General features: G+C 40.1%; 2 protein-coding genes across 7 annotated transcripts in view; one reads left to right on the top strand and one right to left on the bottom strand.

Moving 5' to 3' along the window:
• The window catches only part of AVL9 (AVL9 cell migration associated), a 41,825-nt gene extending 36,914 nt beyond the window's left edge, over positions 1 to 4,911 (top strand). The window contains exons 16-17 of one of the 4 annotated variants that reach the window (XR_014183428.1): positions 272 to 482; positions 2,921 to 4,911. Coding sequence is in view for 3 of the 4 variants with exons in the window: in XM_082046537.1 (XP_081902663.1) it covers positions 272 to 366 (95 nt within the window). In the remaining variant the exon portion in view is untranslated. Of the gene's footprint in view, positions 1 to 271 lie in introns of all 4 variants that reach the window. The other 3 variants (XM_082046537.1, XM_082046536.1, XM_082046535.1) reach the window with 3 other exon arrangements.
• A 4,000-nt stretch (positions 4,912 to 8,911) lies between these two features.
• On the bottom strand, positions 8,912 to 22,679 carry KBTBD2 (kelch repeat and BTB domain containing 2). 3 transcript variants are annotated; one of them, XM_082046541.1, is made up of 4 exons: positions 22,450 to 22,679; positions 14,909 to 15,437; positions 12,040 to 12,205; positions 8,912 to 11,606 (listed from the first exon to the last, which is right to left on the bottom strand). In XM_082046541.1, the coding sequence occupies exons 2-4, from the start codon at positions 15,076 to 15,078 to the stop codon at positions 10,071 to 10,073; spliced, it is 1,872 nt and encodes a 623-aa protein (XP_081902667.1). In that variant the 5' UTR covers positions 15,079 to 15,437; positions 22,450 to 22,679; the 3' UTR covers positions 8,912 to 10,070. The 3 variants fall into 3 exon arrangements, with proteins under 3 accessions (XP_081902667.1, XP_081902668.1, XP_081902669.1); XM_082046542.1 differs by lacking the exon at positions 22,450 to 22,679 and adding an exon at positions 21,739 to 22,116; XM_082046543.1 differs by lacking the exon at positions 22,450 to 22,679 and adding an exon at positions 18,285 to 18,307.
• Positions 22,680 to 25,815: the final 3,136 nt, after the last annotated feature.

The raw sequence follows: 25,815 nt of genomic DNA, 5'->3' as shown, positions 1-25,815 counted from the left end.
TTCTCCAAGCTAAAGAGACCCAGCTCCCTCAGCCTTTCCTCGTAGGGGAGATGCTCCAGTCCCTTAATCATCTTCGTTGCCTTGTGCTGGACTCTCTCCAGCAGTTCCCTGTCCTTCTGGAACTGAGGGGCCCAGAACTGGCCTTCCAGGGCAAAGGACAACATAGGCCATCTGCTGAGCTACTACTATGGACTTGGGTTTTAAATCCCAAATTAGCTTAGTAATGGTAACACTACACTATTGACCTTCTTTCTTTTATTTTTTAATACAGGTCAATCAGTCGGAGGAGCCTTCACGAGTGCGAAATCAGCTATGTCATCGTGGTTTTCCACTTTCACGCAGTCAACCCAAAGCCTTGGGGACTAAATTATGATTTTTTTCATAATGCTGCTGGATATTTCAGGTGCAATGCTTTCTCTGAGCTGTAAAAAGACCGCTCCAAAACATAGGAGTGGGAATTAACTACACAGGACCAAAATAAGGTATATGTTGCTTGCAAGCAGATGCGAAATGTTATCATTCAGTTTCACTAGAAGTATAGAAGAATGGTGAGTGTCTCCATGCAATGGGATGGCCTTTGCAGCATATTGGTTGTATTTAAAATGACTACTTTTCTTTAAAACTGAGCCTTTATAAAGACACTAGCAAACAGGGCTTGTTGCAAGCCAAGCGTGTTTGACTTTAGATTTGTACATTTTCTTGGATGTTAAAAATATTTATGTAAACTAGTTATATTTTTCAATCCAAATAGCCAAATGTTTGTGATTTCTTGTTAGAAATAAGCAGAGTATAAATACTGATTCCTCTTTCAGGTTGGATTGGGCAGCATCTCTGCAAAAAGTATATGGTGGAAACCCTTAAAGGTTTCCAAGGCAGGTGGAACTTTCTTGCTTTCACCTGCAAGCTAAAATCAGTAGGGTGCAGAGTAGGTTTTATTCCTTTCTCCTCTGTAGCCACGTTACAGTTGTTTGCATTAATCTGTATCCAACTCTTTTTATGTCCCCAGATCTGTGTGATGGTTGCACGGTCACTATTTTCTGGATGTTATGCAGTAGGGCTTTATAACTTTGCCTATGATTTGGCTGTATTTTTACACTGGGACATGAATGGGATTCCAGTTGGAGAGATCTCTTCAGGAAAAGTATTACAACACAATTCTCCCAAATTGGGATCGGGTCATAGACAGTTTTGTGAGGTCTTGCTCTATTGGGGTGTAATTACACCATCAATGTAGTTACGTACATACAAATACCATGTACTAAGAACTCCTAAAACTATAACTAGCACAGTAGCAAACTCTGTGTGGCTTTTTTTATGTTTTGCCAGTAAGGTTATGAAGACTCTTCCAAACGAAAATCAGCTTTATCGATTTTCTGTGTCGACTCAGGGAATGTTGTGTTTGGATAACTACTTTTTTCATAAGGAAAGTGACACTAGAATTGAGAGAGTGACTGAAACGGCTCGGTTCGTATCCTCACGTGAAGAAATATAATAGTTTATATGAAAAGATGGGGCATAATGGTGTATTTTGTATGTAACATGCATGCGGTGTCTTCTGTATGCAAGTGTATTCCACTTCCTACATCTCCTGATTCTGAGAGAGATTATTTCCTGTTCCTTGCAATCTGTGTGCCTCTATATGCCTTCTAACGTCCCCACGTAATAGCTGTTAACATTTACTACGTTACATTATCAGACGTTCCAACTTTCTGTAGTAAAAGGCTTTTTGTTTATTGCCTCATCAGTACCTGTCAGTATTTTGCCATGTTCTTCTCTGGGGCCAAGATTTCAAGTCACGGTTATTTCTTCTGTTCCTCAAATAAAATACAGCAGCTGTGCAAGAGATAAACAAGAAGGCTTGAATGTAATTTGTTTTAAGAAATTAAGTTCTCGTTTATTTAGGTGCATTTGAAAACCTAGTAGAAAAGTGGCACTTGAATCATGTAATTACTCTTCAACAACTTAGTTTTCAGTTTTATTGCTTCAAACAGCGATTCAAAAACACAGGATCTGGTGGAAAGTGTTCATTTTTTTTCTTCCAGTGCAAACTAAATAGAATAGCCATGAAAAACCTGGGAGTATACACCTGGTTTGAGTAGTTTCATTTGAGAAGGGCAAAAAAGGCCTCTAAAGCTCTACTAATCTACCACTTCTGACATACAAGTAAAACGTATCTATAGAACTGCAACTATTGCTCCTGGTCTCTTGTGTATTTGTGTCTCCTAAAACTTCTGATGCTCTTTTCTGGTTTATTCCTCAACTCTGTAATAGATATTTATGTCTTTTCAAAGACTTAAGTAATACTTAATATGCAGGAAGAGCTCTGGTGAAGTAAGACTAGGGCTGCATTTATTTCTGATGAGTCTGGAGCTTTCGGATTCAGTGTGCAGATACGAAAATAATCTAAAATAATGACTTGCTTTTGTGGAATGCCTAACATATTGTCTGCTATATGGGATTTAAGTGGTCAGGCTTCATGTTGTAGTGAAGACTGACTAAGGGTGTGTAAAGGATTTAAAGCACCTATAAAACTAACTTCAGCAACTTAAGGCACACTAGATAAAGCTGGGCTTAGGAGCTCACAGTGGTGAGGCCAGTGGTTGGTATTTACATGTGCAAGGCATAGAAGCAGGATCTGCAAGGATCCCTTTTCAATATCTTTGTCACCACCTCACCTGTGTTTCTTCTGTAGAATTCTCCTCTGCCCCAAATTTGTATAGCAAATTTGTTAGCTCTCTGCATTCCCCTTTCTCCCACAGACTCCCTTGCTGGCCCAGGGATATTTAGAAAGCTGATTATATATGTGTATGTATATGTATATATATGTATTTTCTTTTTAGTAGATGGATGTGAGGAAAGGCAGAATGGGGTGCTCCCTGCAGTGCTAAACTGATGCATGGCTGCTTGCTGCTTTCTACAGGGACGCTGTTATGATATGAAACTTCACAGTATTTCTCTTATGGGCAAGAAGACCAGCAAGATCTTTCTCTGCAGTGTGTTTCCCACTGTCCCAGCTGTCTCTGTTGTGGAGCCAAACATACAACCCGATTAAGAGTATTTTCCTTTGTTTACAAATGATGGAATAAGAAAATTGTATTCATTTTCCATCTTTTTAAGAACTGGCATCCTGCTAGCAAGTTGGACTGTCATTTAAACTCATGTAGTGATTAAGACTCATGCAGTGGGTGGAGCTGAAGCATTCATAATATGTGGTCTTCATTAATGTGTTTGCTCTTTGACATTTGCTTAAACTTACTTTAGGGCTGTAGGAAGGCATGCAGCTACCGGGGTTCATCTAAGTTCATGTAGTTCTCTTTTAAATTTCATGGTCGTAACCTCTTCAGTTAAATCCAATGCAAATACAAGTTATTTTCCTCCCCTCTGTTTGAAAATTTCCAGTGCAAGCATTATTGCTTATTCAGATATATTTAGGCAGTCGACTTCCATTTCAAAGACCCTGACATCCATTTCTGCACCGCATGAAGCACCAAGTCCTAAATGAATTGGTGATAGTGCCTCCAATGAGTCAACTGAAGTGATGGTTGCAGCTCTGTTGTGATGTATGAAACAAGGGCATTGCTGGCTGGCAGGGCGCAGCATGAACAGGTAATACAGCGGTGCACCTCTCAACTTTCTGGCATCAAAGGAATCAACCTCTGCTTTTCCTATGTGCCACCATTTGAGGAACTGCCTGTTGAGCACAGATCTGAGATTTAAGTCCCCCCAAGCCCCACAAGACTTAACTATTGTCGACCTAGTATTTCATTTGGCTAAAACATTCAGCATTTTTCATCAATCATTTTTATGTCATAACCTTAATTCGTGTGCACATCTGACACCAGTTTCCTCAAATATCACAATGTAATTATCATTTTTAGATCAGTGTTCTAGTACGTCGCACTTGTTTGACCTTGCACAGCTGTTTTAAGCACCTTTTGTAATTATATTTTAGTATTTTGCCTAAACAAGCTTCTGATTTCCATAGAAATTATTACTAAGCAGAGAAATCAATGTGACGGTATTTAATTGTAAAAGCGAAGGCGTGAATGCAGTTTTTAAACATAGAAACTGTTGCTTGATAATTGAACATACAAGTAATGTATTTGATTTTCCTTGTGCTGCTTGAATAAATAAATACACCCAGCCTGTTTAAAGCTCTGCTGCTCAAAAAGCTGTATTATTTTAAGAAATTAATCCCACTGGAAGACAATTGCAGGCATCTGGTTTTGATATGGGTAGCTGCTTGTAATACACTGATGGTCTTTTTGAAATGTGTCTTCCACAAATTTAGGACAAGAGGATCCTCTGCTGTGACTTTTTAATCCCTGTTGGTTGTGGCTCATTGTGAACTGATTAAAATCTTCAGTAGGTCACAGACCTCTGTTACATCCGTGAGAACTTTAGGTACAGCTGTAAAGTTTTGATCTAGATTTAACTTGAAAACTGTGTGTCGTTCGTGGGGAATGTCGCATCTCATCAAAATCAGGATGCTGAGTAAATTAATTGCTTCACATCCAGCTCTCTCTGCCATAGCGAGCTAGTCACTAAAAGTTTATTTTAAAACTTGAAAACTACCCTAACTGTCACTGTACCTAGCTGAGAATGATTTGGCAAATCACTGTTTCCTGTGGGAGGAAACGTGACTGCGTTGAGGAACGTTCAGATGTGAATTACACGTAGCTTATGCCTAGAAGACGGTTGCAATGCTCTAAAACTTAAAGTTTTTTTGACTGATGCAAGTAGTTGTTGGAACACATTGACAGATAAATCTGCAGCATGTTGTTCATGCAGTGTCGTTTTACTTTCTTGCAGGTATTTGGTTTTCATTAAAAAGGGCAACTTGGAGAGTATTCATTAAAGGCAGAAACACTACGTTATTGTACTATGATTAAAGATGTATGACAAATGCTTCATGGTGTTCTGAGTCTTTAATACTAAAGTAGAGGAGAAACCGACTTCAAAAAGCAGGAGCAGAGCTTTAGTTCTGTGATGTTTCTGGTCTTGACCCCACTCTATACCAAACATTAGAAGTAGTGTTTGGATTCGTGAACAAAATATGGAGATGGATCACTTCTGTCAGTTAAATAGTGGACCTTAGTCAGGTGACTTTATTCCCTGCAAGTTGACATCATATGTGCACAACATCTGTACACAGGTGGCTTAATCTCCTTTGTGGTGGAACTTGGAAGTCCAGCTGTCTTGTTGAGTCCTCCTAAATAGGTTCAAAATTGCTTAATTGTACATTGCTCCTCTTGTAATACTATTCCAAAACTTCCCTGTTACTTCCCTGCCTGCATTATTTTTTTACTAATATTGATGACTATTTGCCTCAATAGTACCAGAGAACATCTACACGATCTTCTTGTCTTAATCTAGATCACCAAGAAAGAAGCACTGCTTTCTGGATCAGGTGAGCATAAAGAAAATCAAGAATATTTAGACTGAAGAAAGAACAGTTATCTCAAGTGAGGACAGATGTAGAGGTATTTTGTTGCCTTAAAAACAATGTGAGGAATGACATCACTTATGTACTGTATGAAAGAGATGGAAAACACTGAGGAAGCAAACTCCCATGTCTCATCTATAAATTCAGAGGCTTTATGAAATGCACACAGAAACACAGTGGAGAATTTAAAAGTTCAGGCATAACAAAGAGTGGCAAAAAATAATGCTGAGCTTAACGTATTGTCTAATATGACAAGTGGTTACTGGCCTTTGCTGCTTTTAATAACTTATGTGTATATGTATTTTGAGGTGTGTAATGCTCTGTGACAAAGAGCTTGCTGAAGAGTATGTATGTCCACTCTTACATCGCGGAACTTGTTTCTTAATATATTTTTTCTTTACAATAAAAACATATACTCAGAGTTAAATTATGTAGCCATACCTCTTGCACTTTCTAAATGAAACCTCAGCATCAAGATTTAGCTTGATGTTTAGCACATAATCTGAATAGACTTTAAAGTCTACACTACATCACTACCTTTTTGGTACCTTTTATTGTCCTGTTTACTGGCTCTTCGGTCATATTATTGCAGTAGTGTGTATGTATTCAGTACAATATGCTGTTTTAAGGGATGAAATATGACCAGTCATACTTCAGCACTGGTATTATGTACTTTGCTTAAACCCTTTCTTTGCTCAAACAAAGTTATCTAGTTTTACAAGTTGGACCAGGCCAGGTGTTTTGAGAGCAGGAGAGGAGAAAAATCACAGAGAGATAATTCTACTACTTTCATTTTCAATTACTTTATTTCACCTTCATGCTGTCTCATCTTCTCCATTGGCCCTTTCTTCCATGTCAAAGCTTCTCTAACTCAGTCTTGACCCAGGTGTTGCTCCCACCTGCTAGTTCAGGCTGTTTAGCCAACCTCTTCCATACTGAACTTGGAAGGTGTGTGAACATGCACATATCATCTCATATAGACTGCCAGCCAGCATCATGAGCGATCTCTGCATTTCAGTCAGTCTGCTAATCCTCCCCCAGGCTATGAACTCTATGAGTAAGGATTCTGCTGAATTATACTGCATGGTAAATGCAGGAGGGAGATGATACTTCGAATAATTCTGGAGTGGAACTAAACAGACATTTGTCTAGCTAATGTTGAGCATGAGGTGGAAAGAAACTGGTTTTAAGGGCAAGCCTGCTTCAGAGTCTGCCTAAATTAAAGCTCCTTTCATGTAGGAATCCAGAGCCAAAAAGAGAAATTATTTGAATGTAAATAGGAAACAGAGGATGAAAACCAGTAGTTCAGCGGTCTGCAGGTGCGTTCCTTAGCTGTACTGCAATGTGGCAGGTGCTTGTGCATCTTAACAGAAGCACTGAGAATTGAACGGAGAAATATGGAAAGCACTGTTTCAAACCAGGCAGTGCTTAAAACCTTTTTAAAAAATAATATTTATAATTATATTAGGTTATTTTCCCCTAAAATTAACTATCCATCTGATTCTGTTCTCTGTAAAGCTTGACACAATTCACTGCCCTAGATCTCTGATCCCCTTAGAACAAAAATTAAAGTTGCAATGAATTATGTATTTAAACAACCATAGAAATGAGTGAATGCATTAAAAATGAGCAGAGGCCAGATGATTGTTTCTTTTTACTACTTCAGACAGGGGGAACTGAAACTTCGTAGGAATAACCTGAAGTAGTTCTACCAGAAAAGAAGCAAGCTTTGGCAAATGCAGCAAAGCTTGAGGACAGACAAAGTTGATTCATGTAAATGTACTTCAAAGCCAAGTACAGGCTGAATAGGCTACTATTAGGCTGAAGCTTTGTTAGCAAGATACTAGTTTACAACTTGGTGAAGGCTTTAATCATATTTGTTCTGTTTATGAAATAAGAGCTGCATCTTTTTTCATTTGTTAATTCCACCACTAGTGACCATTTCCAGGCACATGACAACACTTTGCCTGCAGTTTCCTTCTTAAATTATGCAAGGAAAGAATTCAGACTTGAGAATAGCATTTGCCAGCTGTGTTTTCTTTTGGGGTTGAATAATGACTGCAGCAACTACTTGTATAAGTAAGTGAACAAATAGTAAGTAAGTATGTCTTAAATAGAGTTGCTGGATAGCTGTTCAACACTTCACTAGTCTTTTAAGTACTGTATGTTTTAATTTTAAATAAGGTATTACATCATCTGAGACCATATAAAACAAAAATGCAGATAATATCTAGAAACAATATAAAGAAAAATATTTTAAAAAACAGACTAGCAGGAAGTAATGTAGACCATCTATATTTTAAAATATGTTCCTAAATGGTCCATCAAGGACTGTTCTTCAAAGTCTCCTCTTTCCTGTTCAATTTACCTTTGTTTTGGTTTTTTTTCCCCTTTTGGTAAGCAACTATGCATAAGATTTTGAACTCAAGTTCAAAGTTCTCAGTAACAGAACAAACACACTGTGCTCCTTCACTAGCTATAGATGATCTACACTTGAAGAACACAGGCTTGTCCTGAAGGCAGCCTGACCTGGTAGGCTGAAGTGAGAATGACCACAGAACTGAGCAGTCCATCCAGTCCACCACTTGTATTTTTGCCTGAGATATGTGATTCTCCAAATTGAATTATAAAGTAACATTGCTGTTTTAAGGTATATTCCCTTCAACAGGCTTGCAGCTGGGTGTCCCAGGCTACATTAAAGCCATATAAACAGACCTATCAGAAGGATCCACTGAGTTGCTTCTCCCCTTATCTAAGCAATTCAGGTGGTGTTTTTTGGTAAGTTTTGGGGTTTTTTAAAAAAAAAAAAAAAAAGTAATGGTAAATGCAAACACGTCACCTTCATTAAAAAAAATCAGTAGCTTCCCTCATTCTGTTAGTGTCATCATGATTCTGCTACATGGTGTGAAATGTCAAAGCATTAGGAAGAGTTCACACATAAGGGAGCTTTTTTATTTTAAATCCCTTTTCCAATCAAAACCTTTAATAATTGTACAAGACAAAACCCACTTGAGATCTAGCCTCGAAAATATATAGGTGTCCTCCCTGTTGAAAGCTGTAATGGTAGTTACTGGAATAAGAAACAGAATTAAAAAATAGCCAGTGACAATCTGGATGATGAAATAAATAAATATGCTCTTAATATTAAAGACTCAAAATAGGTCTCTGCTCTTCTGAGCTTATGGAAGATTCCTCAGTATCTCCTTAATGCCCTTCTTCACTTTCAGTAAAGCACAATTTGTCCCATGACTGGAGAAATGGATTTAAGTTCTACATAATCCTCAGTTTTACTTGAATACCTGATGTCCAGCATTCACTGACCAGCAGGAACAGTCAAGCTAACATACACATCTCCAAGCTTGCCACAGCTTAACTATTTGAAGCTGCCTTCAACAAACTACTTACATGTGGTGTAGGGATTTTGTAACTGTATCTACTTCAACCAGAAAGCACACTCAAACTTAATTGGATTCAGTCTTTTTTTAATAAATTAATGTCATTCAAAATACAGTGCCAGAACATGATGCAGCTGAACATGCTAGTAAGGTTTGTCATGAAGCACCTGTGTTCATGTTAGATTGGCGGCACCCCGCTACTGCTAGTGGTTCCTGGGATTAATGCCAGAGCAGCACTAGTCATCTGCTCTCCTGCACACGGAGCACAGGCTATTCCTGAACAGTTTGCCCCCCCCCAAAGTAAAAAACCTGATAGCTAAGGGATATCTATACACAATCACACTACAGTAATGCTTGTTATTAAATTAACAGAAAATAAAGACCTGGTTAATCCACACTAAAACTTTCTTTTACAATGGAAAAATACATCAGCAGCAGGAAGTAATATACATGAGCCAATGTTACTGTAATACAGAATGTGGAGACATTTACTGATTAAAGCTCCACATAGACCCGCACTATGAGGGCTGACAATTCCTATTGCAAGCCCAGCAACTTAAGTCCACACCTGGTAAACTACCAGCTGCTTGGAAGACCTGTATCCTAAACAGACAGGTATAAGTTAGTGAAAATAGAATACATGCACCTAATAATACAGCTTGACTGAACCTGCAGTCATTTTGCCCTGCATGTTACCATACAATGGAAGATCTACCCTTCCTACCACAGGTAGATCCATGGGATTTGTTTCTTTTTCTTTTAATGGCATTACTATACCAACATGAATATTAGTATTAAGTGCAGCACAGTCCTTTCATTGGGCCACACTGGCAATTATAGAACTAGCATTTAAGTAGAATATCCAGAAGTAGTTCAAATATAACTGGAAGATACTGTCAAAAGAGTTGTGACATCATCCTAGAAACAGTAACTACTTTTTTCCGAAGCTAATTTTCCTGAACCGAGACTTCATAGAACTAGAAATTAATTCTTCAGACAAGCTCATGATATACATATATGTTTCTCAATTATCAGATAATAGTATTTCATATTATGGAAGCATATCTGCTCATTTCACTGATTCATACTGAATGGCGGCATTAGGTAGGGCATAAAAATACAACTCATGAAAGACAGGTTTGACATTTCTGTTTCCAGACCTGTTCTTTCACAGCTACTTATGTCAAGATGACTGAGCACACAATCAGTTGTGCAGTCTAATTTAGGAGCTATACAGGTGGTAAGGTAACCATCTCCCCGTCCAGCTCAAATTCATCAGCTCCATCTGGTGAGAAGAGATACGTTGGAGGTTTCCATGGGGACTCTTCAAGGCAAGATGGGTACAGCTTTCCTACGGTGCACCTGAAGTCTTTCCCCAAGTCCCACAGCACACGTTCCGATATGTGCTGTCTCAGAAACCAGCGATCAAGTTCCAGGTCATATTGATAGGTGGCATACTTGGCTCTCTCATTCATGTGGGTTTCTCGTATAAAGACACATAAAGAATTAGAGATGACAACAGCTCTAACGCATGGGTCAGAGTACCGCTTGGCAGGGATGTTAGCTGCCATTCTCCATTCGTTTTTATTCACATCGTAGATTTCCACCGTCACGGAAGACCCATCTACAGTACTGCTTGGGAGTCTTATACCAGAATTGCTGGCAATATGCAGTCCTCCAATATAGAATATTTTATCACCAAAAGCAGCAGCTGAAGCAAAACATCTACTTGTTTGTCGCATAGCCATTTCTACCCAAGCATCTGACCTGGGAAAATAACAGTACATCAAGTTGTGTGCCATTACATAAATGCAGTTGTGTACTGCTACTGCTGTGCTCCATTGCCAAGCGCAGGGCAACGGGCTTACCATGGTCCACTCGTCTTTCTCGGTATCGTATCTCTCCACAGTTCTCCTGTTGAGTTCTCCACCGACGCTGTCTCCTCCAATTGCATAGATGTATCCTTCACAGCAGACCAGGGATGGCTTTATACGAACAAAGAGCATTGGTGTCTTTGGAAACCAAGTGTTTTGCTGTGCATCAAACCAGTAAAAGCAATTCACAGTTCTGAAGGCAGCCTGCAGTTTGCTGCTTTTACTATGATTGGTTTTTGTGTTTTTCAGAGGAACTTGCCCACCTGCTATATAGATGTCATTATCAGGAGTTACAAGCGTCCCAACCTTATGCAAGTCAGCAGGGGGGTTGCAGAGTTTGTAAACTTTTTCTGCCTGAGGGCTATAACAGACAGAAGAATAAAGACCACCAGGGTTTTCAGCAGCAGCTTCAATGAATATCATCATCTCCTCTTTCGTCATACCAAGCCTGGGCTTGAAAAACTTGGGCATCGATTTGTACAGTCCTTGCACCACCACTGATTTATCATTAGGTGGTAAGCCTTGAAACCAGGCTCTCTGTGTTACTTCTGAAAGTGCATCGATTCGGATTTGGCTAAGAACAGAGGACAAATACTGTGATCGTGATTCTGTGTTGTACTCCAGCCATAACATAGCAGCTTCACGAACTGTCTCCTCCTTTTCCACATTTAAATTGTCACTGCTTAAAATATCTATCAGTAGATCGTGTGACAGTTGCATGAAAGCCTCCTGGTGGTACACAGCTGTGAACTTGTGCTCTACCATTCTTTTAGCACTCTGTTTTAACTCTTCACAGCTGAAGAGATCAGCAAAACTTAAAAGACGCACACAATTTTCTGCGTTAATTTTTTTGATTAAGTATTCTCTACACCGTTGTAACACATCATCTACCTGTAACACAAAGAAAAAACATGCTAAGTATTACCGCATGCAATTTAGTCTTTCACATACCAGCAGCAGGTAGAAGTACCTGCATTTTGCGTTCAACAACAGAGTTTAGGCCTAGAGTACGGTATATACACAAAAATACAGCAGTGACTTAATTGATTCGTATAGATCAAGCACATTGCATGATTATGTCTGCTTGAGAAATTAATTATCTAAATACTAGAAGTGCAATGTTTCACTTCGACTCTCCATAAGGTCCATAAAGCAAGGAGGAATGGGTACATGAAACATACCTGGCAAGCAACTGCTGTCTACACTGAGCAAACTGGACAAGAGTATTTTGAAATGACTAAACAGAAAAGACTATTTAACAAGGTAAAGAAAAATAATGGTTCCAAGATTAGAAGCAGTTATTTCATACTCAAAACATTCCTACCTGTAAGAAGCAGGCAGTTTCATAAAGCTGTTCTACCGTGCTGTCGCTTATTGCCAAGTTACCCGTGTATGCGTAAGCTATGATAATTTGTAAAGTGGCTGCATCCACATTCCTCAGGTGTACATGTGTTTGTTTACTTTCACTTAGCCCGCTCATGAACATGGCTCTGAAGAGAAATACACATATTAAGACAAGGACCAACAACAAGTACAGTCATCTTAAAGTCACTTATCACTTATATGACTTCAGTGATTACACTCCAAAAGGTGAACAGGTTTTTTTGGTTGGCTGTTTACAGGGGTTTAGTATTTACCTTAGGCTACCATCTAGTATTTAAGAAAAAACACTTGTACAGAACATTCAGAAAGTACCATCAATGCCTTCTGCATAAATATTTTATATTTACAGAAACTCTTTTGTCTTAATCAGCAAAGAACTCTAATGATTTTAAATTATGAAATTTAAAACCTTTTCTATGTCAGGTGATGATAAGAGGGAAGAAACATCCTCCAGAAAATACTGTCAAAACATATACAGACATATTTTAGATTCTAAAAAAAATAAAAATAAAAAGCAGCAGATTTCTGCGATGGACTGGGCTAAGTCACATCAAAAAGCATGCTGCTCTGGGAGGAGGAGAAAGCTCAGAAAAAGAAGCAAGTACTAGAACTCCATGAAGTATTTCTTATATAGCATTCGCAATAATATGCAGTAAAGTTCCAGTTTGTAGGAATAATCAATGACAGAAAAAACTACCAGACTTGGTCTGAAAAACAAACAACAAAAAACCAACAATGCCTAAATATTTCCATTACATCTTCCTAAAAAGTAGAAAGGCAATTTAATGGGGAACATTGATTTTAAGAGCTTTATATGAATTCAGGTTTGGTATTTATAGTTGTACTGAAAATTCAACTCAAGGCTCCTTCTATTTATTTGGGGCTCTTTAGGAAACCAGACATGAAACAAGTTAGAAAGGATGGTGGGTGCACCCTGCAGTTCTGCCCCCGGCTGCAGAGGTGAAGGGGACACTCCCTAAGCAGCACCACTCCCCGTAGCATCTGATACAAAGACAGCATGCCACCACCATCTCCTGTCTTCTTCTAGGCTCCTTAACTCAGGGCAAGTTGCATTTTACGAGGAATCGCTGACTGGTGAAGCGAGTACCAGTTCGTCACTCGGCTTTTAAAAGTTAAGACAGTACAAGTGCCAGGAGAGACTCCTCTTTGTAGAAGAGAAGCAGGAGCTTCTAGAGAATTTGGCTCTAATGCACGCGTGCACACAGTAGAGCGGCCTGTGCTGGAGCTGGGCTGCTGCAGCGCCACGTTCAAGTGCAAAGATGGAAGGTAAGTTGGCTGCAGCCTTACACAATGGCTGGATCACACTATGAGATGCTTTTCTGTTCTTTCCCCTCTCCCCTCAGCCTCCTTCGGGGCTATCAATTTTTCATAATAAAGCTAAATTTAGGAAGCTGAGCATCTTTTTTGTAAACCAAAGTAGAGAAGAAAAACAGAACATGACAAAACCACAAGCTTGATGCTTCTTTTAACCAGTGCCAAAGCCTCATTTCATAAATAATAAACAAACACATATGAATAAGAGATCTGACTGCATATTCTAACGCAGTGCACTGGGTGGACTCATGACAGCTTCCATTATTAGACACCCACATTAAATCTGGCCACATTTCCAGTGGTGGTTATTTTATAAACTGTTGGAACTATGTCATCTACAGGCAGCCAACGACAATAATCATTATCTAGCAACACTTGTTGCTAGAAATTGTAGCAGACTCATCCGAGATGAGAAAACCACAAAAAACAGCAACAAAAATGTATGTGAAAGTAACAAATGAATCCTTGAATACTTCCTTGCATTACAAGTTATTCCCTTTATCCTCTACAAGAAAGCAGACAAAATACAGAATACATTTTAGAGGTGTTCTGTACAGTGACCCCACCTCAACAAGAAAACAATTTCCAAACCTTCCCTTGATCAAACAGAAAAGTTATAATCCTTCCACAATGCACCAGGAAGGTAAAACATGCACAGATGTCACCAAGACTAGTTTCAAGCTTCAAAATTTTTTCTAGACAGGCAGGCTAATTATACTGTATTGCCAACAAAAAATGATTAATCACTGCAGAAAATTCATGGTGCCTCATCTTCTAGGTCTTACTATGAAGGTATCTGCAAAAAAGTAGTAGCACTCAACCTATCTTGCTAATAAAAACTTTTCAAAAGGCAAAGAAACAGGACAGAAGCTATTGCTAATGAATTAAAAATTGCAACAGCATCTTGGGGGCAGGGAGGGGAACAAAAACAAAACACCACCTACACACAAAGGAAAAAAAATATTGGATTGCAGCAAGGCTCTCAGGCAAGAAAAAAAGTTTCTGGCTTCTTTGCTGAGCAGAGAAAACCAAATGATTCAGAAAATGAAGCTGTGAACTTGCACAGCAATCCCTACTTTTAGCAGAAGTTTCTGCTAAGAAACTACAGCTAATAAACATTGCAATGGAACTCCCATGGCCACGTCTCATAAATCCCTTGTTACCGCACCTTGGGAAATACTTAAAATAAAATAAAATTTAAATATTAACTCCCTACAGAAAATGAACCATCACAAGTGTGATTTTTTTTCCATTTATTATAAAAACTATAGTACCTATCCAGAGTAAGTCACCAGATGCTAGAAAATTTATTTTACTTTTTTAGTGGTGGCAGGTAATTATATTTAGGTTTTTTAATTACTTCACTCATCTTTAAAACTCTTTGCAACACATTGTTAATCTATCAACTAATATTACACTCAAAACCAGCTATCACAGATTTTATAGAATTAACAGATTCTAGTTTGAATACTTACCTAAAATACGAGCTGCATGTTGCAAGAACCATCTTATGGCAGGGAAATTCAGTGCCCTCAACAATCAACACTATGTCAGTTAGCAACTGCTGTTCATAAAAGAATTTTAACTGCTCCAGCAAGGATACAGCATACTCTGTATTTATCTGCCTCTCGTCCTGGGTAGACATGACTGTATTCCATTAATATTTCCAGGACTAGAGAGAAAAGTCAAGATCTTTTCGCCAGAGAAAGGTCAGTTCAATGTTTCTGAAGCAACGAGGGAAGAAACAGCAGGAGGTCTGTAGCCTTCAGAAGTGATATTGATAAAAAAGGCAGTGTTATCTTGGACTGCTGAATCAGTGTTTCAGACTTTGACCTCCTATTAGGTCATCATGCTTTGACTTGATGTCACAATCTGTTCAGATACTTTCAAGAGTGTCTGCAGAGCTCCTGTTGAGATCTATGATGCAGCAAATGAATGAGCAAACGTGAAGTCTGAGGTAGATTTCGTGGTAACATCTCGTGATCATTGGCTGCACCTGAATTACTAAAAGCAGGAAAATAAAAATTAATTTACACATTAGTATTTCTTCAAAAAAGTTTCAGAGCTACCCCTTAAAAGTAATTGTCTAACAAGCTTGTTTCTAAATTAGCACTTAATTACTCGCACAAAAACTCTTGTTGAGAAAAAAATTGAACAACGGAAGCACTGAAGAGAAATGAAAAGCAGAAGAGTTTGTACATTAATTCTCATCAAGACCTAGACTTACGAATTAAGATAATTCGTTCCATCAACACAGCTTCTAAGACCAGAGAGTTAAAATGAAGTTCAGGAAGATTTTAATCCTCTTCCAAGAATTACCCAGTTTTCCCACTGAGTACACCCAGGCATTTCCTTCAATCATTGATAAGATAGTCACAGTTTTTTCATTTCCACATTAAACAGCTACTTCTTCTGCTTGTGTGTTTTTGTCTACCTAAAGCTTACCAATAACAGGCCACTAAAAATATAAATGCACTTTCTTCAATATGACATTATTTGCCAGCTAAACCCTCAACATCATCAACCCATTTATTTCACCTTTGGCATTCTACTAGAAAACAAGCAGAATTGCAGCTAAAGATTAAAAAAACCTAACCACCTATATTCCGAATGCTTATTTGATTTATCTTCTCTGTGAAGAAGGAAGGGCTTCACCTATTAACATTTCAGATTCCATTTTTTTTCTGAGTCATTTCCATACAGCCAGGTAAGCATAACCGCTGCTGACAGAAGAAAACAAAAATAAGGAGATAACAGGAGCAAAGGGATCCTGGAATAGCAGGGGTCAAAACACTTTGACTGGTTATAAAACAATGGCCACAGTCTACTAAAGTCTGTTTTCTTGTTTGGACATTTCTCCTCCTCTTACAAGTGAGGTCAGGTTTTATCTTCCAGATGAACACCACAACATATAATAATTAGAATGGGATAGTTGTAACAGTAAAATCACCATCATAAAGGACACCAGAGTACCAGCTCTATCAAATACTTTCAGATTTATTTAATCTTGCACTGTTTCTTTCACATTCCAAAAAGCAAGGAATAACCAGGGACATGTTTGTCTAATGTCTAAGACACCACTATTTAATATTATAATTCATGATGAACAGTTAATGCAGAAACACCTTACTTGAAATGCCATACTTTAAATTCCACACAAAAATACATGATTTAGTGTAAGATGAAGGCTGTCGAAATACCTGCCAATCATATCAAAGATCTGCTATTTCAACAAAACCCTGCCTGTAATACAATTCAAAGACAGCTGTCTTTTAACATTCACTCACTTGAAACAGATATGCTTAATTAATGCCACTTTAATCACTACTAATTTAGTGTCACTGATCTTTTTCAGTGAACAAATATACCTCAACAGGAATCTCAAACTCTTAGTTTTCACTGGTTCTTTAACTCGAAAACAGTCAAAACAGTCAAACACAATGTTCACTGTTTGTTCAGGTGAAGCCAGTTAATAAAAAAAAATAGAAAAGGTGTCAATATTTGGGAGAGGAAGGAGAGACAACTATCTGCTGTAATAACAGATATTATCATAAGTCTTGACTTCAGACCTTCAAGTTTCATGTGCAGTTAACCCCCTGAAGTCACTAAATCACAAGTATATAAAGGACACACAAAGATACCGTTCATCTAAAGCAACAACCTTCTGCTTCAAGTCACAGCTTTTCACCAAATGAGTATGCATCCTATCTCTGCATCACTGACCACTATCCTGGTTATCTGAGAACAGCTTAACATGCAACCTAATCCACTGACAGATTTTGCACTGAACTTTAAATGGCTACAGAGACATGCAGACTTCCTAAGTGTGTTCGGCCCACAGAAATAAATAGCTCATGCCTCTACTGGTATCCCGGGTCTCTCTACAGCATTGTTTGTCCTGGCTTGGGAGTAAAGTTTCAAGAACAATACAAGCCAGTGGGTTAAGCTCTGTCTGGGCAGAGCATCAGTAGTACTAAGCTTTACCAAAAGAAGTTATAACTTCCTATCCTGACGTAATTTTAAAGAATGTAAATTTTCAAAAGCAGGAAAAAGGAGCAAAACTAATACATGCTGTTTCAGTCATTAGGTAACAGAACCAGCCAAGGATGCCATGGAGAAATCGATATACACCTGCTAGTAAGATTAAAGAAATTTCTGGCAGAATGCAGCTGACAGCTGATAACTGAAAAAGCAGACCTTTTCAACAGAGGATGAGTTGAAACTGTGAAATTACTATAAATAGCTGGAACATTTAAGTATGACCCTCAACAGCAGAAAAGATTGAGGAGATGACAGGAGTCTTGTCACAGAACATTTAAGTGATGTGAACCACATCTCTACTGTAAATTTACAAAGCTCGGAGTCCTTGACCTGAAACCATCTCATTTCCATTATATGCTCCAAGGAGGTGCACATGGTAGGAACATACTATGTACACAATTCCCGTTTTCCACATCCATACTGTGTTTTGCTGCCAAAGATAAACATTCTCTAAAGAACACAATTTTGTATTTGTCGCAAAGTCAGGAATCACAGTGCATCCCCTTCTAGTGGAACCATGCTAAATTCTCCTCAGAAGAACAATACATACATCAAGGATCTCTGAATTTCTGGCCTAAAATTACCATAACTTCTATTGTCATTTGCCCCAGAGAAATGAATGTGCTCAAACCATTAGGATAAGTGGCACAGGAACACCATTTTCTGCCTGGAAAGTCATCCGAGACTACCCACCTCTCTCACACCTCTCTGAAGAGTTCAAGACAATTTTTAAAAGAGATACTTTCCTCACTTTAGAGGCTGAAAAACCGAGGTACTGGAATAAGCATCAGCTTGTCCAAAGCCACATACTTGCCAAGGGAGAACTGCAGGAGGCTCAGTTCTCCCCAGTCCCAACTTAGCACCTCTCTCACTGCGTTGTGCTTGGCTGGCATACAGCTCTTGGATCTCAGATAACTGAAGAACTATGAACTTGAAAAGATGCCTACAGATATACTACAGTCTCCTGTAGTTCTCATAACTATACAGTGGTGAACATTTCTGATTTACAGATGAAAAGATCCATGGCTGAAGTTAGCTTAATATTCTGAACTGCAATTCTGACAGAATAAAAATAATCCATGAATACAAGTTCTATGAATAAGACTTTCCCTTTAACGGTGTCACTGGAAGGACCATTTTGTTCTGGGTAGCTTCTTGGAAGTCAGCTATCTAAACAGAACAGGACTGGTAGGTATCTGCTGGAAGGCCACAGCAGAACTGGACTGCAAACTAAACCAAAATGCTACCAGCTGATCCAAAGTCCCTGTCAAGCTGGAGAGCAACATTAAGTAATAGGCTGACAAGAGAGTTTGGTTTTAAGTAATTACTGCTTTTACCTTACGCAATTTTAATGGGGTGGGTTTCACACTTGTTCATGTGCTTCAAATCTGAATGAGGCCATTCCAAAAATTAGTCATCAAATGTTAATGAGTAGTAGGACAGGCTATTAATTGCCTGCCTTGAATTTGTTTATCATCTGAAGCCAGGCAAAGACTGATCAACAGAGATCAACATATTGCACTACACACATGGAAGTGTTAACACTATATTTCAATGTATAACATGGAATAAGTATATTCAATTAGTAGGGAAAGGTATGATATACATATACAATATTCTTTGAGTGGATTAACTAAAAAAAAAAAAACACACACTTTATTTTTTCCAAATTATAAGAAGGACAAAATAAATGTGCAGACATGCAATTTTTTAAAAAACTTCTTTTTTTAAAATCTCATTAAGAAGACTGCCAGATTAGAAGCCTAACTTCCAATAAATTTCTGGAAAACACTTAAAAGACCTATGAAAGTCTCACAGGTTCCTATCTGCATCCTCAGCCATCTGAATACCTCTTGAATTCTAACTTCACTAACTACAACTAACACTTCAATAAACCTGTATGTTTGGAAGAAAAAGAAAACAAAACTCAAACAAAACTTACTTCCTGGACGTTCAACTTATTTAATCTAGTCTTAATTAATTTAAAAAACCTTAAATACTACTTTCGTGCACTTTTAATCAAATTCCTATTTCAATCCAAGGCCAGCTTCATAAAAATCACAAGTAAAAACACGTCTAAAGAGGTGAGTCATTCACTATTTTTAACATAATAAAACATCAGAATTAAGAACTGAACAACGCTAAACCAAACTACACAAGCATTCATATGTGTAGAGACAGCAATCCTCCCAGATAGCAATGAAAGCACCGAGCTCAGGCACTTAAATACTTAGTTACCATTAAGGATATGCTGAGTTACAAATGAACATGTTGCAAAATGATTATGCCAACTAATAGCAAGGCAAATACAAGTACCAAAAATGATTAAAATCAATTATTAAATCAAGACACCTAGCCAACAGATCTCAAAGATAGGAAAGAAAGAAGAGAAAGAAGCTGGAAGCTCTAGATTCTTGAGTAATGTATCAAATTTGCATCCTTGGCAGTGAAAAAGAAATAGGTAATTGATGAAGCAGTTCCAGACTTGGAAGTTTTCCTCTCTTCTAAAGCCATCAAAAGTGTCTTTGATAGCACTGCAGTCCAGAAACCTGAAGACATCAAGGAGATTCTAACACAGCAACAACATGAAATTTCAGAAAAAAACAAGAACCTATTTATTCCTACAATGTTACCATCTTGAAAATTACTATTCACTTGGAAACTACTACTATTTTCCATACATACTATGCTCGGTAGGTGACTTAAAACTTCGAGGTAGGTGAGCTTTCTGAAACTATGCAGAAGCTAGAGATTAAAAGTGTCAGACTCCATGCTAACAACGTGTTTGGTCACAATGTTCCTCATGACCAGTTTCTTTCCTGCTTTTCTGCTCCTAAAGGAAGTTATACACTAAAGGAAATACCTGCTCAGAAATAAAATTAGCACAAGATAAACCAACAACTTAGCTTGGCAACTGGCCTTCTGTGCTGAGCACAGGTAGTTTCCATCCCCAAGGGCGTTTCTGTTTTGTGGAAAGACTTGACCTGTTTTGGAAAATTAACCTTTGCAAAAAAGTGGGCCATGGATGCCTCCAGTAAGATCCAGCCATATATCACGTATGTACAGAAAAGTGGCTTTTTTTTCTCTGAACTCTAATATGTTAATAAAGCTAGTCTGTTTTATTTAACAACTTAAATTCCAGTTCACAAGTATACGTCACTCCCCTAGATATCCACTAGGATAGATGATGATGCCCAATTACAAATTTAAGCGCTTCTACATTAAGAAATTAGATTAATAATTAATGTAGCTTAACTAACTGTAAGTTAGTTCCTGAAAAATTAAAAGTCTTACAATGGATATCTTATTCATGCACATTACATTTACTCTCAAAATGCAACAGCCGCTAAATTAAGAGGAATTTCATGATTTGCAGCAATTTTGGTCTGTCTCATAATCACATGACCAAAACAAAAAAATCTGCCTCAACAAAAACCCCAACAACAACCTGTTCAAAATGTAGTGAATAAAATACCAAGCAGCAACATCCTTTCTTTTGCTTTGGTCTGTTCCTGCACGATGTTAGTTACACAGCACCAAGTATAACAGGGCCCTTTTACTCCACACACAAAAATAATTAGGAAAGAGGTCTGACACCTACATCCAGATCATAAGACTACATGGTTTGCACATCTGAGTACATTAAATATTAATAATTACTTATTTCTCCTAGCACCTTTATGAGACACCAAACTAAGTTGACCATGTATTTTGATGATCTCCTAAATATATCATCTTAAAAATCACGTAGATACAGCCCTAGGTGAACTCACAAAAGAACACAGCCTTTCAGGTCCACTATGAACAAAAGTAATGGACAAAGCCAGGCTGTGGCTTTGCAAGGAAACCTCTAAAAATTCAGATGCTAACTACAACACAAATACATTTCTAAATCATAATTAAAGTAATTTCAAAGACAGCAGGTACCTATCCCATTCATAACAGGAATAATAGTAAACACTGGAAAAATCTTAGGCATGCAGATGGCTAACTTCAAAGCTATACTATGTGTATTTTTGGTCTATAAAAGATCACTACGAAATTTGACTCTTCAAATCCACACATAAACATTGAAGCCCACCGTCGGTCACTGTAGCTACTAAGACTATATATTTGCATGCAACTAGCCATATCAGCAAGGAAAGGTGGGCAGTTACAAGAAACAGCAATGCCACTACAGTGCTGTTCTCCTAGAAGACTTCATCGTGTCTGCCCCTTAAAGCATCTCTCTAAAAAAAAAAGCTGCATTTGAAAACACGCCAACCTGCTGAAGAGGAGCACTGAATGCTGGAAGTCCTGCTGACCACTCCTGTACAGGCCTGAGTTTACTGTCCCCTCCTGCTCGCGGGACGCAGTGACACGATACTACAGAGGGAACACATTTGTTTCCTCTTCCCAACACCCAGGTGGCTCGTCCCGTTGCTTTAACTCTTTGATTCCTGAATAATTTCCCCGCCAGCCCTAAGGAAGGGGGCACCTTCCTGCTCCGCCAATACCGCCGCACTCCGGGGCTCACGGCCGGCCCCGCTGGCCGCACGGCTGAGCGCCCGGCGCGCTCCCTCCGCTCCCCTCGTCTCTCCTTCTCCCGAGCGCCGGCCCAGCCTCCTCGCCTTCTTCCTCGGGCTGCCGCGGCCGCGGGTCTCCGCCGCTGACCAGCAGCCTCAGGAGCCGCAGCTGCCCGGCGGGAGCGGCCACAGGTCGCGGAAGGGGCGGGCAGGAGCCGCACCCAGGCGGGGGGGAGCAACCGGCTGCCGCAGAGTCCCCCAAGGGCCTCCCCGCCCGCCGCCGAGGCCGAGGACCCCTCCCGGCGAGGGGCGGCCTACCCCCGTTCCGGTCCCGCAGGCCGCCGCCGGCCAGGAGACGGGAAACGGCCCGACGGCCGCGCCAGACGAGGGCGGCCGCCGCCTCACGGCGCGGCGGGACGCGAGCGCGGGAAAGCCGCCGCCATCCCCTCCTACCCCCCACACGGACAAACCTCCGACCGCCACTTCCTCTTCTGCCTCAGAGTCCCGAGCGTGGGCGGCCAGGGGCGAGGGGGCCGGGGAAGCGGGGGAGGAGGATCCGGTCTCACCCGGGCTGCGGAGGCGGCGGCCACTCAGAGGCGCAGGCGCGCTGCCCTCCGCCGCCTCACCCCCCGCACCATCGCCGCCGCGCGGCGGCCGTTACGATGCGCCGCGCGCTGCCGCGCCTGCCCGCCTCCCCTGCGCATGCTCAAAGCACGGAGAGAGCCGGGGGGGGAAGCCCCGCGCGCCAGGTCCAGCGCCGCGGCCCCGCCCCCGCTTCCTGTTCCTCTCCCCCGAGCCGCCCCTGCCCACGCAAGCGCCCGCGCGCCAAGGGAACGGCGGCCGCTCCGACGCTGCCTACGGCGCAGGCGCAGAGCGGGGCGGGAGCGCCCCCGCCCCAGACGGCGCCAACGTGCGGGCGGAACTAGCGCCCCCTGCTGGGAGGAGCGGCTCGCTGCAGTGCGGGGCCCGTGGCGGTAACGGCCGAGCCGCTCAGCCCGGCATCGTCCCGCTCGGCCGCCCGGAGCCTCCTGGTCTGCCGGGGGAGCCTCCTGCGGGCTGAGGCACCACGCAGCTGAAACGGCCAAACGCGGGAGCCTCTGAGGCGAGCAAATGCCGCCTGAGGCATGTGGGGCCCTGAGCCTGCCGTGGGAGGAAAGCCACGGGCGAGAGAGCCGAGATGAGGCTGAAGTCTGGTCAAAAAGAAAGGAAAATCCTGAGAACAGATAACTTCTTAAAAGCTAGGGTGTGCTATTTATTTATTTGTAACTTCCCTTTGGGTCCATCCCCCAAGAGAAAGCCCAGGGAATTTTAAAAAGTAAAAACCTAAATCGCAGGAATTGGGGATTAAAAACATCCCAGACCAGTCACACAAGTAACCCACACACAAAGTACAAGAGCTGCCGTCAGCGGAAAGAACAAGCTTTGTCTGGGAAGGCCTGCGAGGAACGAGATCAGTCATCCTTCCCAAGGATTTTACAATTTGTGTCTTGGTGCAAAGGACAAGTTTAATCTGAACCTTACAGAAAGAACAGAAAGTACAGGAATTTCCCAGCCTAGAAGTGTAAACAGTTTCTAAGCATCCACTGTTTTTCCTCCAGTCACTCACCTGTGTGCACAGCACATTTGTTGTGCTTCCTCCTCTCGACGTCTCTCCCAATACCCTGTGCTCTGTCTCTCAGAGATGGGACATTGTGAAGTGGCCACTCAGATTTTCACCTCCTGTAAAGGCACAGGACAGAGGCAAATTATAACCTCACATTTCATAAATTCTGTCTGAACATCATAGAGTACACCATACTGGAATAAACACACCTTGTTCATATGAAAAGAGCATTACATTTGTCAGTTCACTTAGCCATGTGAAGTTGTAAGAGCACTGTTCCCTTTACTCAGTACCAAACAACTCACAAGCTTTAGAAACAAATACCAACTTTGCCTTGCATTGCCTGTTATTTTGCCCCTACAAAAAATGTTTTCAATAGTAGTTTTAAGCAGAAGATTGGTAATATTTCCTTTATTTTTTTTTAACCTAAGTTCTAATGTTACAAAAGGGAAATATTGGATTTGTTTCAGGATGCAGCTTAAATATCTGCAAGAGACTAGTAGCTTTCCATACACCAGCTGAAGGCTTTTACTGCTATTCCTATCCTCATGTTTTGATTCCCCCTCCCACACATTGATGGAAAAAGGCCTCCACATCACTGTTAAATGAGCCTCAGGTGGAAGGGGGAGTGGACAAGGAGCAGCTGCCTGCCATAAAGAGAGTGAGCTGAGGATTTGATTAGTTTCTTGGTGGGCTGTGAGCAGCAGCATGGACCTTAGTTTTGGGGGGCTTTAATAGCGCAGGAGTAGTTTAGTTTTTGTAGGGCTTTTCTTGTGTATTCTTTCCTACATCACTGTCTCTTAAAGGTCAAAGTTAGTTCTTGGACCTCTGACCTAAGAGAGTGAGTAGGGTCTGTAGGCTTTTTGGTGTTTACAAGAGCTGGTCTGGCCTTTCTAGATGGAAACTGAAGAGAACTGCAGTGGTCCTGAAAGCTTCCTGGTGCTGTAGGCTGAACTGTGTGCTAGTTTGTAACAGGTCTTGAGTTTTTATTTTTATTTTTTTTTCATTTTCTGATTTTGAAGTTGAGCTGCTTTATTTGTGTGTGTGTATAGCCACTGAGTCTTCTGTGTTCTCTGATTTCTTTTATTCTTGCTTATAAGCTGTGTGTGGCAGGGTTGTATCACTTCCATGGGTTGGAATGGGCTGGGCTTACTGTATTAGTTGATGAAATATATAAATGTGGGAGGAAGTTCTGTCTTGTGAATTTAGTAGGCTTTGAATGCTTTTGTTACCTATAATTTAATTTAAGCACAGGAAGTATGTTGTCACTGAAATATTTAGTTCATTATGTTAGCTGTTATTGTTCTAAAGCATATTATAAAGTAAAAATCCTGAGTTAAGAGAGCTCTTATTATGATCTCAAATACATGTGTTGGCATTAATAAGTGTTTTCTTCATGAAGCACTGAACTTCTGTTTGTGTGAAGCTTTTTTTTTTCCTCAGGTCTCTTGCTCAAGGCTAATTGACTGAAGGCTAGTTTTTAATTGGCTAGAATACCACTTATATGGATGTGTGCATATAAGACTACATTAAAGTTACTGGTCCTGTGGCTATAAAATGTGTTGTAAGATTAGCTTGAAGTATGAATATTGAGAGCTGCATAGAAAAGCGTGCTTAGCAAAGGAGAACTAAAATCTTTGATATTAATGTCAGTTTCCTACTTTCACTTTAGAAGATAGTATTCTGGAATGATATGGTTTCATTGTGCTGGGACAGGAATGTCTATTGAATTCCGATGGAGCATAAAAATCATTAGGTCTCAAATATTTTTTTAAAGTGGTTAATCCTGATCATTTCTCTTTCAGTGTCAAAAAAATTAAAAATGAATACTGCCTCAACTTCAGAAAGTAAATCATATTCCACAAACCACTCAAGACCCTTTTTTTATGCACAGCCAACAGTACAACAACCTTTTTCAAATCCATGGTACCCCAGTCATGCATACAGTCCGTACTGTGTACCTGCTCCAGGTAAGGTAAATGAGAGTGGACTGTGGTAGCTTTGTTTAGTAAATTACTGTTAGACTGGAAGGGACAAATGTGTATCTGTGTAAACAAACTTCTTGTGAGTTTCTGGTAGGGTTGAAGTAATGTTTTAGTTGTTAAAGATCTGCTTTATGATGGGTTAGTTAAGTGTGTAGTTTGTATGCTAGAACGTATCTGTTTCTGGAGAATGGGAACTAAGCAAAATATTATGTAATGGTTATCCTACAGAGAGAGAGAGGTCTAGAACA

This window comes from Streptopelia decaocto (genome assembly GCF_964273445.1).
Source record: "Streptopelia decaocto genome assembly, chromosome: 2".
In the NCBI taxonomy this organism is placed as follows: domain Eukaryota; kingdom Metazoa; phylum Chordata; class Aves; order Columbiformes; family Columbidae; genus Streptopelia; species Streptopelia decaocto.
The sequence above is the reverse complement of the archived record's forward strand: the minus strand, read 5'-3'. Positions and strand labels throughout refer to the sequence as shown.